A 14,139-nucleotide genomic window follows, 5' to 3' on the forward strand; every position below is an offset into this window, starting at 1 on the left:
AAAACTGTGTACAATCATGGTCGTACTCGTAATATTTGAGAAAGAAAAGAATAATTCCAACGAAACCTTATGATATGATTTAAAACGACTTGGAAGCGTCCTTACTTATGTTGGAAGGTTTTAACTCTGAGTTAAAACCTTAGGATATGATATGAAATCCAAAAATCTAAAGTTGTCCAATAAGGCTACAGTCTGGAAATTGATAAACCCTACCGTAAAAAAACACAGGTCGAACTTCAAATCTCGAAAAAATGAGGAAATAATCAAAACTCTCAATAAATTTCGACGAAGATTGTAGATTCAAAACCAATGACAAAGTAAAGTTTTTTCATAATTTAATTTTATTGATTTTCTAAATTGGTAAAAATTTTCTAAATTGACCAAAAATATTGATTGTAAAACTAACAAAAAACACATCTTAAAAAACAGGACTAAAGTCTGTCTCGATATAATTTGAAGTGGAGATAAAAAAGGCTGTAACTTTTGATAGAATTCGAATTAGATAGAAAAATGGAAAAACGAAGATAAAAAAAGAGTTTTTTCTTTATGATAATATTTCTCTCCTGTTTGTCTATTCAACAAGCACAAAACTGCTATCTAAATCGAATTCTATCAAAAGTTTTAGCCTTTTTTGTCTCCGCTGCAAATTATATTGAGCCAGACTTTATATAGATTAACAGAAAATATAAAGGGTCATAATCTATGAAAAAACAAGCTCGATTCAGTTTGAAACCAATGAGCATTCAAACCATAAATTTGGCACAAAATACAGGATGCCTTAGACATGGACATTTATACGTCAAAAGAAGTGTATTAGGATGTAGATTTCAGAACTGTCTGTTAATAACATAAATTTCTTGTCATAATCGATGATGTCATAAAACTTAAAATTGACATTTTTGGACATTGCTTATCTTAACTGCCCTTGGCAGGATGAGTCTGTTGCGCCTAGAATTAAGGGTATTAGATTTTTCTAAACTGAAACGCTTGAAATTTCGGTATTTGGTCTCTGTGGCAATATACCGTACTTATGGCTTGGCATTTTTCCAAGAGTTAACATTCAAAAGCGCTGAAGTGACAAAAATTAGGAAAGTGTTACGGTATTTCAATTAAACAAAACCGAACTAGTACAAAATCTACATCTTCATCAGGTTTTTTCACGCGGTTAGCTTGGTTCATTACTCGTAATATTCGGTTATTTGCATTTACAGCGGAATTCCGTTAGTACGGTACGACACAAAAAAGGTCCAGTTCCATTAAATTTCCATACAGGGGGGGTGGAAGAACCTTTTTAAGGCAAAAAAAGATTTTTAGAAATATTGTGACACCCCTGAAAAATAGCAAAAATTGGCAAAAGAAGTCTTGGAAAAAATATTTTCATATCTTAAAAGTAAGGGTGGACGAACAAAAATGAGTCTATAACCCCATAAAAATTTTAGAATAAGCTTTTATCTACTGGAAAAATGAAAAATACCCCCTGGAAATGTTCGTCCACCTCCTGTATAGATATAAAATGAAATGGCCCATTGTTTTCACGGAGTATGCCCGTCAGAAAATAGATATGCATATAAAGAATTAAAAATAATGTGAATCGAGTGTTGAAAAAACAAAATAATACAAATCAATGGAATGAAATAAAGTGACACAAAACAAAATAATATAATGACGATGAAAAGACATATACAATTTTTAGGTTTACAGTATAAATATTTTAAAAACTCCTCTATGAGTAGGAGAGGTTTATCGTCATAATCATGATAAGATAATCATGGGTCGAATATCGAGAAAACTTTAATCCTTTTTTTAAGTTTCTGTATTTTTGTTCCAATACTAATACAATGAAGAGAGATCTTTGGATTTTTTCAAGTCTTACGAAAAAGATCAAACGAAAAACCTTCGTTCCCTTAACATCGAAACAAAGAAAATCCACTATATATTTTGGTGAAACCTTCAAAACGTCTGACGTTTGACTTTTACATGAACGTACTCTCAAATCAATATGTCACTAAGAAATTATTAAGGAAAATTCATTCATTTGTTCTTTAAATGAAGAATTATGGTAAAACCCTGTATGCCCTTTATTGAATTTAACAAAAATCTTGTACGAAATTTTTAGTCATTTTTCTAATAATCCAAACGATGATCGTATCAATGATGCATGGAACCAATGAAGAAAATGACAACATTTTCTATACGGTATTAAACAAGACGTTGTTAGATAGAGAGTTGGTCAATTTTAAGATTTGCTTTGATATAAAAAATAATATGTCATATTTTACGTAATAAAAAATCCCTACCCCCATGCATATGAAGTACACACAAATTCCCCTGCGGAACATAGGTATGTTAAATGTTGGCGTGCTACGTCGACGTGCAATATTGCATTAGTAACGAATATTTTGACAGATGAACGTACGGAAGGACGGGGCAGCGTTAATCCATGGTGACCTAGAAGTTGAAAAAGGTGAAAATGGTTTTAATGTTAATTCGAGCATGTTTTTACTAAGGGGAAAATTTGTTCGTTTTTTTTATGTCGCTCGATTTTTTTAGTCAAAGCACTTGTTATACATTTTTTGAAAGCTAAAGGGTGGGGGAATCAAAATAACTTGGGTGCCAGTTTTTTTTCGGACACTTTGGTGTGATTCTCGGACAAATATGACGGTCTCAGGCAAAAATTATAGGGTGAAAAATTAATGAAAATTTTAGCTTGAGAAAACGGAGACCTGTTGTATATTTTTGGAAAGCTCTCAAAAAATGAAGATTAGAGATATATTGGATTGCAAGTATAGGTGATTTCTGTACCTAACTCGAGATATTAACCCTTAAAAACAGTGTTTTTCAGCCAGAAACAGCTGTTTTGTCCAGCTTTTGGATGCTCAATATCTTGAGTTAGGTACTGAAATCACCTATACTCGCACTCACAATATATCACTAATTCTAATTTTTTGAGGGCTTTCTAAAAATATACTACAGGTCTCTATCTTCTCAAGCTAAAATTTTCATTAATTTTTTACCCTATAATTTTTGTCCGAGACCGTCATATTTGTCCGAAAATCACACCAAAGTGTCCGAAAAAAAATTGGCACCCAAATTATTTTGATTTTCCTACCCCTTAGCTTTCCAAAAATGTATAACAAGTGCTTTGACTAAAAAAATCGAGCGAATTTACAAATTTCCCCCTACTATCATGGGTATAACATAGACGTAATCATAATAATGATTCAGTAAATGATGAATGAAAGAAAAGCAAAAACGAATGAACAGACAAGTCAATAAAAGTGCGAATGGATGAAATAATGAAGGATTGAATAAATGAATGAATGAATGAATAAAGGATTGAATGAATGAACGAGTGAATGAATGGATAAATGAAAAAATGCACGAATAAATGAATGAATGAATGAATGAAAGAATGCACGAATAAACGAATGAATGAATGAATGAATCAATTTGATTACATGAACAGATTCACAATCACGACTGAATTTCAAAACGAAAGTTCTATTCGCTTTTACTCACAGCATCTTCACCATACATCTCGACAGCGATTTGATAATGTGCTTGACGTAACCGTCCCAAATTTTGCCGCTCTTTCTGTAATTTGTCTTCCAACTCCAAAATTTTGACCTGGATTGTAAAAAGAAAAGCCGTGCGATACAATCATCCCCGTTAGAAAGGTTTGCTAAACTCTTTTAATTTTCAAAATCTCTACACTACACTGAAATTGCATGGAATTCACCGTTCTTAAAGCTCTCTTCAATCTCATTTCTAAATCTTTCTGGATGCTTTGAAAAATATGCCAGCTCAATGGTATTCCACCGTTACTCTTAGGTGCCAAATAAACGGGCCCCTCCACTTGTTAATTTTTCGAAAATTTTCCAACCCCCCCCCCGGACCTTATTAGGACCCCCCCTCCCGTTTATTAATTTTTAAGAATATTTTCAGTTGGCAAAAAGAAGTCCCCTTATTTTGCTCCAAAAAGCCTGATTTTAGCCAATATTTGCCTTATTTTTGGGTTTTCAGAAGTACAATTTCCAACCCCCCCGGCAATTAGGTCTCCCCCCCCCGTTTATTAAAATTTCGAAAATTTTCCAACCTCCCGTTTATTCGAACCCCCCCCCCGTTTATTTTGCACCTAAGAGTAGTTACAAAAGATTTGCCTGTGATCCCAATCCTAAGGGAAAGGGACGTTGGCCCTACTCAGCAAAAGGGTACAATGGTGCGTCTTTTCAAGTCAATTGTAAACACAGTAGACTCTCGCTTATTCAAAATTATATTCGAGTCTTTCTATAATTCAGACTAATTTCCCAGTCTCCGTCGAGGAAATACTTTCTATAATTTGAATCTCTCTGAAACTCGAGCAAATAAGATTCCCAATCCGAGTTCGAATAAGCGAGAGAGTCAGTTGTAAATAAACCTACCTGGCTGTCCATCTCGTATCGTTTGGCTTGTGTTAAAGACATCTTCGAATAATCAGGAACGGTCTCTGAAAGAAACAAAAAGAAAGAAAAGGGTTGGCATCAGCATTATGTCATTTTTAAATTCATATAGATAACCCCTTCTCACAGACCCTAGGAACCCTTCCCACTGGCAAAATAGGCCAAAATATCGTCCCCATTGAAAAATTATACTCTAAATTTTGTCCCCGCTGAAAAAATCAGATAAGCAAATCCTCACTGAAAAATATTGTGCTATTTTTTCCATCCCCACTGTTTTTTCTGGTTCAAAAAACAATGGAATTCAAATCCCCAGCCGTATAAAACATGGGAATATAAATTGTAACTGCCGAATAGCAGTTGTTTTGTATATTTTTATGTTAATTTGATCGTCAGTGTATTGTCTATTTATTTGTCAATTATTACGTAATTATGTGACACGTATTCCCTTAGATTGATCACATGGAATTCACCGTTCTTAAAGCATTCTTATCTTCCAATCTTAATGTTGTTCATTCTCTATAATCTTTGAGCCTTATATTGACATGCTGTTGAAAATATGCCAGTCCATCATGGTATTCATCGTACTCTAGGTGCCAAGTATACAAAGTGCGCCCATCCACTTGACGTAGATATGTGAAAAGAAATCGATAATCATCAACTTCAAATGCAACCCCCCCCCGAGAGACTGCTGACAACTTCGGATGCCTCCCGTTTTGAAGTCCGATTTAAGAGTTTTTTATTGCTGCTGCCCTTATTTTGCTCCAGAACGATTTATGTCAAATTTGCCTTACCACTCCCAGAATTATAATCCAGGGCATATCTCCCCCCCCGTTTACAAATTTCTAAATTCAAATTTGTCACGTGCTTGCGTTAAACGTAGTGTGTCGCCCGTTGTGTTGGAATCGCGAATGTTTTTGAATCGTTGTCTTTTGTCCGATCGCAAAAATGTTGGAGTCCTTAACAGACTCCTTAAGTTGGACAAAACTTTTTTTGCCTCTTGGGTTATTGAAATAGAAGCTATTTGAAATCAAGAAGACGAAATCACGCGTATCTGTATCAGAGGTTTGTAATCTCGAAGAAAAAGGTCCTGAGAAACAGAGGGAACGGGTTTTAGAAATGAGTGAAATTTGTAATAACCCTGCGCTGGAAGCTCAAAATAGAGATTCAAAGATGTGAACTTTTACGTGGTTAAGATAGTTTGTTAAGATTTGTATTTTTGATTGTTTGTGTTCCGTTGTCTGCCTTTTGTTTTTTTGTTGTGGTTGGTTGTTTTTTTTTTATGTTGTTTTGTTGTCCTGTTTTGTTGTTTTTGTGTTGTTGTTTATTGTGTTTTTGGTTGTGTTTGTGTTTTGTTGGCTTTGTTGGTTGTGGTTTTTGTGTTGATATGTTTGGTTAGATATGTCCGGTGATTTTCAGGACAGTTCGAAAAGAAAACAAATAAAAATAGCTGAAGAGAGCCTTGCTAAGTATTACATATTTTGCCAAAGACCAATCACACCCCCCGACTATCCTCGATCTAAGTTCAAATGAGCTAAGGAGATTGTATTTTAGAAGTTGAATTATTTCCAGTTTCTTATAATTATTTATTTTAATCTACGTCCAAACGAAAGTATGGTGCGGTCCAGTGATGTCCGGAGAAATTTTACAGAAAAATACCTAAATTAGGGCCACAGGCTTCATTAAGCAGAGTTCTGTTGGGATTAATAACTTTTAGGTGTAGGATAAAACTCCCGTAAAAGTTATAGAGTTTTGTTGTGATGTAATAAATATTGGTGGTGTGGTCATTTTGGAAAAATTTTTGTGAAAAACAAATGGCTTTAAACTGGATCTCGCCAGCCAATGAAAAAAACTCAGAGAAAAAGAATTTCAAGTATCTCGTAATTTCTCCGATCTGTTGTCAATTTACACAGAAAGACTTATTCCGTTACGAAGTTTTACGATATGTTGAATCGTGTCGGGGTTTAAAATCCAAAGGAACGTTCAGACAGACGTCGATGACGTACAACAAAGTCCAACGTGATGCTGTTCATCCATAAGCAGGCGCGGATTCTCCAATCTTGTTCAGTGTTGTAAAGTGAAGTGTGGGGTGGTGGTTGTTGTTGTCGTCCTTTTTCGAATGCAATGTTTTTGAATCGTGTCTTTGTGGGTGGTTTGGGTTTGGGTTGTTTGGTATGTCTGGTTTTTGGTGTTGTGGGTTTGTCTTTGTTTGGTGTGTTTTGGGTGAAGTATTGCTATTGTGTTGGGTTTGTTAGCTTTTTTTTGGGTTGGCTTTTGATTTTTTTTTTTGTTTTTTTCTTTTTAGTAGAGCTTTGTAGCAAGTGTGTTGTGTTGTGTTGTTTTTGTGGTTTCTTGTTTTTGGTGTTGTTGTGTTTTGTGGGTTGTTGTGTTTGTTCGGTCGGCGATTGCGGTGTTTTGTTGTCAATTTACACGGAATTGTGTTTAGTATCTTAGTGAATTCCTCGTAGGCTATGTTGTAAAAAAGTGTGTCGGGTTTGAAAATCAAAAGGATGCGGTCGCGGCCGCGATGAAATTGTCATAAAGTAAAAACGTGTTTTTGGCCATGCACTGAAAATTTGTCTTATCTGTTTAATTACAGGACTTGTGTTTTGTTTTTTTTGTGATGCTCATAGTCATATGGTTGTAAAAAATTGTGTGGTTTGTTTTCAAAAAGGAGTGGTCGCAAGCTGCGATGAAAAATTATACGGCAGAAGTCAAAACCGATCATTTTCAGCATAAACTGTAAGAGTTCCCTTCTTGTTCCATTTCACTGGAATTTGTTTTATATCCTTTTGACTTCTCATAGTTATATTTGTAAAAAATATGTGTCGGTTGAAGAATCAAAGGAGCGGTCGCCAGGCAGAGTCAACAATGATGAATACAAAGGATCTTTTCAGCCATAAACATAACACCCAAAAAATATCAGATCGTTTTCAAATTTTCACTGTAATGTTGTAATTTTAGTTTTTTTTATCTCTTTAAATTATGGAGTGTGTTGAAAGTTCATTTCAGTTAACCTACAGATTTTATGGTTTGTTTACCATGCTTGCAAGATTTTTTGCACTCATGCTGACGATTTCTGGCCAAAATTGCTCCAAAGTCTTTCACAGTTAGAGACCAGTATGCATTTCTCCATCTAGTCCAAAACCTCATGAATGATGAAATGATCATTTTCACTGAGATTCGACCACAGTCAGCTAGTCCACTTTCGGCAGCCATCTTTTTCTTAAATACTTTCGGCCGGAATTCCCTTTCGGCCAATCAAATCACAGTATTATTGGAATCAGATAATCCGTTTTTATTAATTCGGAATAGATCATCGGATTAAATAAACAAACAAAAAATGTCTTGACCGTCGTCGTCTTCGGACGAGAGAGAATTTAAGGCTCCTAGGCCGGAGCAAAAAGAACTAGAAGTTTGTACATTTTAGAATCATATCAGCGAATTGTATTAAGGTTTTTCTGGACATATTTCTTATTTAACGAATTTAATTCGTGCCTAATTTTTTGTTCTATTTTTGATTTAATTTTGTCAGTATTTGGCAAGGTCCATAATTATTTATTGTATTTAGTCAAGAACGCAGCTCTTGACGGTGAGGAGTGTAACTGCCGAATAGCAGTTGTTTTGTATATTTTTATGTTAATTTGATCGTCAGTGTATTGTCTATTTATTTGTCAATTATTACGTAATTATGTGACACGTATTCCTTAGGCTTGCTCTCCTTCGTGTGTTTCTCTTTGTCTAGCGTCTGTCCCACGGGACTTTGTGTGCCTTTTTCTGTGCTCTGTTTCTGCTTTTGCGTTCAGATGAACAAAGATCACTGTAGAGTGAATACAAGTTACATTGTCGAAACAAAAACCGAATTGTAAACTTATAGTCTGAAGAGACCCCAGAATAATAATAAAGAATATTACTATATATCTCACTGCATTAGAGCTTATGGGACCAACGTGTTTAGTAAGTAGTATTTCCTTTATCTTAATGTTGTTCTTTTATATTGTAGCTCTCTATATTGTATCTTGATTTATTGAGCCTTATATTGACATTATTCGCCTCTCAGGTGGTTGGACAAGAACGTATTTATCTATTTGGCCAAATGTATTACCGTCCGAAACCGTAAAGTATCACGTCCGGCTCTCCTGCAGTTACATAAATCCCAATCAAGTTTTGGTCTATTATTTTTACCCCCACTGGCTGAAAAAAATCCTACCGGGTGTGACAAGGGGCTGTATATAGAGGTTGTGTCTCAAATTTAAGATTATTGTTAAATTCTAATGAAAAACGTGGACTAAATACACCTGTCAACACTAACTCCACAAGAGGATTGGGCTCCAGTTCAGACTATTCTGAAAACAAACAAACAAACAGAGGAATGTTTTTTGGGGATTTTGCCCTCGCATTCACCATCAGTCTTTACCTATTAACCAAATAAAAACTATTAAAAAGTTTCAGCAAAATAACTTTGAAAAAACTTTAGCGGCCCTTCGTGGAAACAATCCCTTTGCTGTCTAAAAGGTTTTAAATTTTTCGGAGCATGTCACTTTAATAATGTTATCATTACTTACGAGATTCCTCGGTCATAGATGCACCACTCCGTACGGCTGCTACAACCCCCGCTGTTGCCTCACCAACTAAATAAAATAAGGATAAATGAATTAGTGAAAAATTTATTAAAGCCAGGTTTTGATACTTGTATTAAGGTTCGAATTACTGTGAAAAATTGCTGAGCTAGTGTAATGATAATATGTTATGCTTTTTGAACATTACTTAATCTTTTCCAAAAATCACCGCATATTTCAACAAATTATCTGTCTAAAAATTACGTTATCTATTTTTTACCATTTTTTTTACGTAGAAATTGACGTCAAATATCATATTTGAATAACAATCGAGATACAGATTTTCGGAAGTAGTTTTCGCTAGTACATTGTTTGTTAAAGCAGTGAATGACAAGCAATTAAACAGTTGTAAACGTTAATCAAAGTAAAATATAGTATCTAATATCTGAATCATTCGAAATGGATGCAATCGGTCGGCAAAACGAATCTGTCAAACCCATTGGTTGGCAACGAAGCGCCTCAAGAATCCAGCAACAAAGAGATCGTATGACACTCGAAGACAAAGTTCGTCATGCTTACTACGCACGAGAAGCTGAGTTGCGGGTCAGCACCCAACGGGCCATGGATGCTGTCCGCAAACCAGAAACGCACGTACGGCAAGGTGTACCACAAATCAAAGTCGACGCTTTCGAATTTATGTATGGTAATAACAACCAGAGCGTATGGAATCGCTTAGTCCAAACTACAAACGAAGTCAACACATCTGGATTGTACGGTAATTACAATGAGGGCGCGTGGTATAGAGCCTCTACAGCTCCAAACAAAGTCGATATCTTCACACCAATGTTCAGCAGCAACGTTGACTGTACTTATGAGAATTCTTTCACAGAAGAGAAAACACACAAAGTACCTAATGATTGCCACTTGAAGCACAACGATGAAGGCAACTCAGCAGAACTGTACGAAAAATCACTTTCGAATAACCTTTGGGATCAAATCATTCCCAAAAAACTCACGAAGACAGCAAAACGACGATTATTCCGAAAACGAGCCAAAGACAGAGCTCGCCAAGCCATTGAGTCACGCATCGAGTGAAAGTTAACGCACAATTTTTATTATAATTTTTCCAATTTTTTTATCTTTTTTTTCATTTTTGGAATTATTTATTTGCAGTATTTTCCACCATTTTCAGGGTATTTTTTGAGGAGTTTTTTTTCAGTTTTTTCTTGTTTTTCTAATATCGGTTTTTTTCTTATATTACGTATATTATTATGAATGATAATGAATAAAAATAATCAAAATTACTTATCCTTTTGTCCCTCTATTTGTTTCTGAAAAGCCTGGTAAACGTCAGCCCTTTAAGAATCTTCCTGCATATACACTCTTCTCGAGATGCATTAACTTATTGTTGGCCTCGTTTTCAAACAGATTGGATTGCTGTAAAATCACATATTCATAATGGTAATTGTGTTGTTTACGAGAGACATTTTGAATTTAATGTTCTTTTGTTTGAGAGCTAATACTTGCCTTTTGGGAATTTAGACTGATTTGAATATGTAAGGATCAACGCTGAATTTCATAGCAATCAAATGTATTTGAGAACGAGGGCAACACTAAGTTTATGTATCTCGAGAAGAGTGTATTGAAGGAGATGAAATTTTCACTCACATTTCAGGATTGAGTTTTAAACTTTGACCCGTTATAGATGTTGACAAACTGAAAATGATATGTAAAACTTCAGGTAGGCCTGCTATTTGGTTGGTATTTTACAAACCAGAGTTTAAAAATTGCTGACAAATTTGGTACTTTACTTTAAATGAAAGTTTTTGAGTTAAAATCTGGATCAATGGCAATTTTACCGGTCAATTTCTAACTAAAATGCTCACTTTTTGCTTAACCGCAGGTTCAATTTTGCAACAACTAAAATCAAACACTCTACTGGAAAATAACACAAAAGCATTCTCAACCTCCCTAGAAAAAATACGAAAGCTTCCCTTAGACCCCCTGGAAAACAATTTCGGATTATCCCCTGGAAATTTTCGGTTATATAGAATGGCCAATGGTAAACCAGTTCAATAAAATACTTTTTTTCAATCTTTTTTTTACCTCCTTTGGATGCAGTCATGAGTGGTGGAAGTCGTGTACTTGTTTTGTGTGCTTTCACTCGAGATGCTGCAACCTGGTTGAGAAAAAAATTTAAGAATTTTTCACTTTTTCTTAAAGGACAAAATTTATAATTTATACTCTCATCGTTTGCTTACATAGCATTTTCAAATAAAAGAACGGCGACTTTCGGTGCCGCGGGCGCACAAATGTTGGGAAATTCTTTTGCTTATTTTGCTTTTTCAGCATACTAGAGGCGCTTTTCCTTTTTATATCATAAAAAATATCCTCAATCAACCGAAGTACATCTCGAATTAAAGGCACCAGTCTTTAAAGCTTCTTTTCTTTTGACAGAAGTGAAAAAGATTGAAAATGAAAACACGCGTTTATAAGACAAAAAATAATTCCATAGAATGGGTCAACAAGAAAATAGTGTATAAATGAACAAACTAGTTGTGCGGTCGAAGCAGCAATTTCATGTGACGAAACAACCAACTCTTCGAATTTCCCTTTTCGTTCGATCACCTTATCAGCTGCATCTCTGTTGATAAAAAGATAATAAAAATTAAGACTTAGCATGTAAGGGGTTTTTTATATTTTGAAAAAAACTTGGCGTGCGTCGAACTTCGCGTTATCTTTTCAGCAAGCGAAGGAGAGTTTGGTACAGGCTAATTAAGACCATGTTCAGATGTTATATGGTTTCGTATCGCTCCTTGACTATCAAGTTAATTGGAAAGCGGAGGAAGGAGAGAGGAGGCGGGGTAGAGAGCGTATAGGTTTTAAGCCTGGTGTTCTCCGTTGATGTTTCGGTGTTTGAAGAAATGTTATGATGTCAAAAATGCCATGTGGCAACAAAATATGGAATTTTGCAATTTATGCTGATCAGTGTTGACGGTGATCTAAGAAAAATGCGTGGGTATTTCGATGTTCGCGTCCCCCATACGTCCCCCTCGATAGGATGAAAGGGGGGAAAACTTACACTAAAATTGTAGCTCCGTAACCAACCGATTTAGCTGCTGACAGTAATCCCTCTGTCCATTTATGATGCCGTTTGTAAAAGTCTTTCACCGACGCCGAACCCTGTGAAAATTAAAAGTCACAAAATTGAAGAGTTATAAAAATTCTAAACAGGCTCTCATGTGAAAGGGGAGAGTTTCGAAGCTTTGATTTTACGTAATTACAGTTGAATCTCGTTGATTCGAAGACTAGAAACGAGTTCGAATAATAAAAGTTTAAATAAGCGAGAGTTTACTGTATATTAAACCTTAGTATGTTCAGACAGTTACTGGGGGAAAGGTCTTGAAACTAACAGTACACGATTACACCCCCTTTTCACAGACCCATAAACAAACAGCTTCGTAACGGTATAGTAACCTTAAATTCCTTATGGAATGTTTGGACATACTTACTCTTCCTTCAGACACAATTTCGTCCTGAAGATCTTTGGATTTCAAAATTAATTCTCGGATTGCTTTCATTAACGCTGTACAAGAGTCTAAAATCCTGAAGTGAAAAACAGAAGGAAGTTAAACCAAAGAGTACTGAAACCATAATTCTCGCCCGAGATATTGTGAAAAAACGTTAAAATACCCAAAATAGACCTTTTTATGAATTACGTCACGAGCAACGTTTACCTCGTTTTCAAAATATTGCTATGGTAATTGATTCCCAGATGAGTTCAAAAGTAGTAACCAAGTAACCTTGGAAATGGTGGTAATTGAAGTTGTAACTAAGTTTCGACCGCAGTCGAGGGCGACCCGAAGGCTCCCTTTCCGTATAGCTGTCTACCCGAAGGTAGGGAAGGGCGCCACTCCTTTCCCTGGATTTCTCCACTTACCCTTGATCCGTCTCTTTAATTGCTGAGCATCAAGTAGAGAGGCATCAAGTACCATTTTGGGAATCTTTGGTATGACCCGGCTGGACATCGAACCTACAACCTCGCACACCGTTACTGGATGCTCTACCTTCATGCTACGGTCGCTAATTGTACCAGTGGATACCCCTTAAACCACATACCCCTTAAAACCCACAATGTTGCATTTTTGGCTTTCATAACTACCAGATTTAATTTTATGTGGTATGTTTCACTTTTTTACAACCTCTTATAAATGTTCTTTCATAAAATACCAAATTTTAAGGATTTTAAAGATGCTAAAGTATCTTAAAATTCGAAGTTATTCAAAATTTTATCAAAAATCCCTTCAAAAAATCAGGTTTTTTGGACCTAGAAATTACACAATTGAATTTAAGGTCATAAAACCTATACTTTTTAGATACCTATACTTATGGTAGGTATGAAAAAATCATTTTCATCTTCGTGAATAGACCCCAACGAAAATGACAGGCCCTTAAAATTCTACTTTAAAGCACTTTTATGGTGATGATCAATAAAATCTGAAAATCGACTTTCTCAAAACCTGGTCATGTTGCATACCAAAATGTCACAAATTTGATGGAGATTTAGAAAAACATAGGTCAAAAATGAAGCGAATGAAGGTTTTGGCCTTTCGTAGCCGTTTTTGACGAAAAAACCACACACAATTGCATTATGGGCATGAAATCCTGAAAAATGAAAATATTGTTGTGGGAATTAATTTCTAGCAAGTCTTTGAACCATTGAATCACGAAGCAACACCAAATTTATACCATCAGCTTGAGTATCCCGTTAGTAGGGACCGCAATGATTTTTTCAAATTGTTTTTAGCGCATTGAAACCATGCTCATTGGAAAGAGCATCAAAAAAGAAAAAAAATGAGGGGTCATTCATCAAAATCGGCCAAGCCGTTCTCGAGATATGAAATTTTCTATCTCCTGAAAATGACCCTTTTATTGGAACGATTTTCGAGGATTTTTGAAAAAATCATGGTTAAATAGGTTTAAAAGTGAAAATCCGGGGGTTATGTCGAAAAATACATTTTTTGCAATAACTTTACTTCTATTAATGCTATAACATTGAAACTTGGCACGAAGGTTCTCAAGACAAAGTTTTAATTTTTTATCAATTTTTTTTCTTCAAAATTCTCGTTTGCCGTACGAATGAA

At 35.3% G+C, this 14,139-nt stretch overlaps 1 protein-coding gene across 1 annotated transcript in view; it reads right to left on the reverse strand.

The window, feature by feature from the left end:
- Positions 1 to 2,193: 2,193 nt before the first annotated feature.
- The window catches only part of LOC136819694 (huntingtin-interacting protein 1-like), a 33,033-nt gene continuing 21,087 nt past the window's right edge, over positions 2,194 to 14,139 (reverse strand). Inside the window, exons 33-40 of the mRNA XM_067075935.1 lie at positions 12,508 to 12,601; positions 12,078 to 12,178; positions 11,549 to 11,639; positions 11,102 to 11,174; positions 9,002 to 9,067; positions 4,422 to 4,486; positions 3,520 to 3,627; positions 2,194 to 2,448 (exon numbers count right to left, since the gene is read on the reverse strand). Coding sequence (XP_066932036.1) covers positions 2,434 to 2,448; positions 3,520 to 3,627; positions 4,422 to 4,486; positions 9,002 to 9,067; positions 11,102 to 11,174; positions 11,549 to 11,639; positions 12,078 to 12,178; positions 12,508 to 12,601 — 613 coding nt within the window. The 3' untranslated portion in view covers positions 2,194 to 2,433. The remainder of the gene's footprint in view (positions 2,449 to 3,519; positions 3,628 to 4,421; positions 4,487 to 9,001; positions 9,068 to 11,101; positions 11,175 to 11,548; positions 11,640 to 12,077; positions 12,179 to 12,507; positions 12,602 to 14,139) is intronic.

The sequence above is a fragment of the Clytia hemisphaerica genome, unplaced genomic scaffold, assembly GCF_902728285.1.
Source record: "Clytia hemisphaerica strain Z4C2 unplaced genomic scaffold, Clytia hemisphaerica genome assembly, whole genome shotgun sequence".
NCBI lineage: Eukaryota > Metazoa > Cnidaria > Hydrozoa > Leptothecata > Clytiidae > Clytia > Clytia hemisphaerica.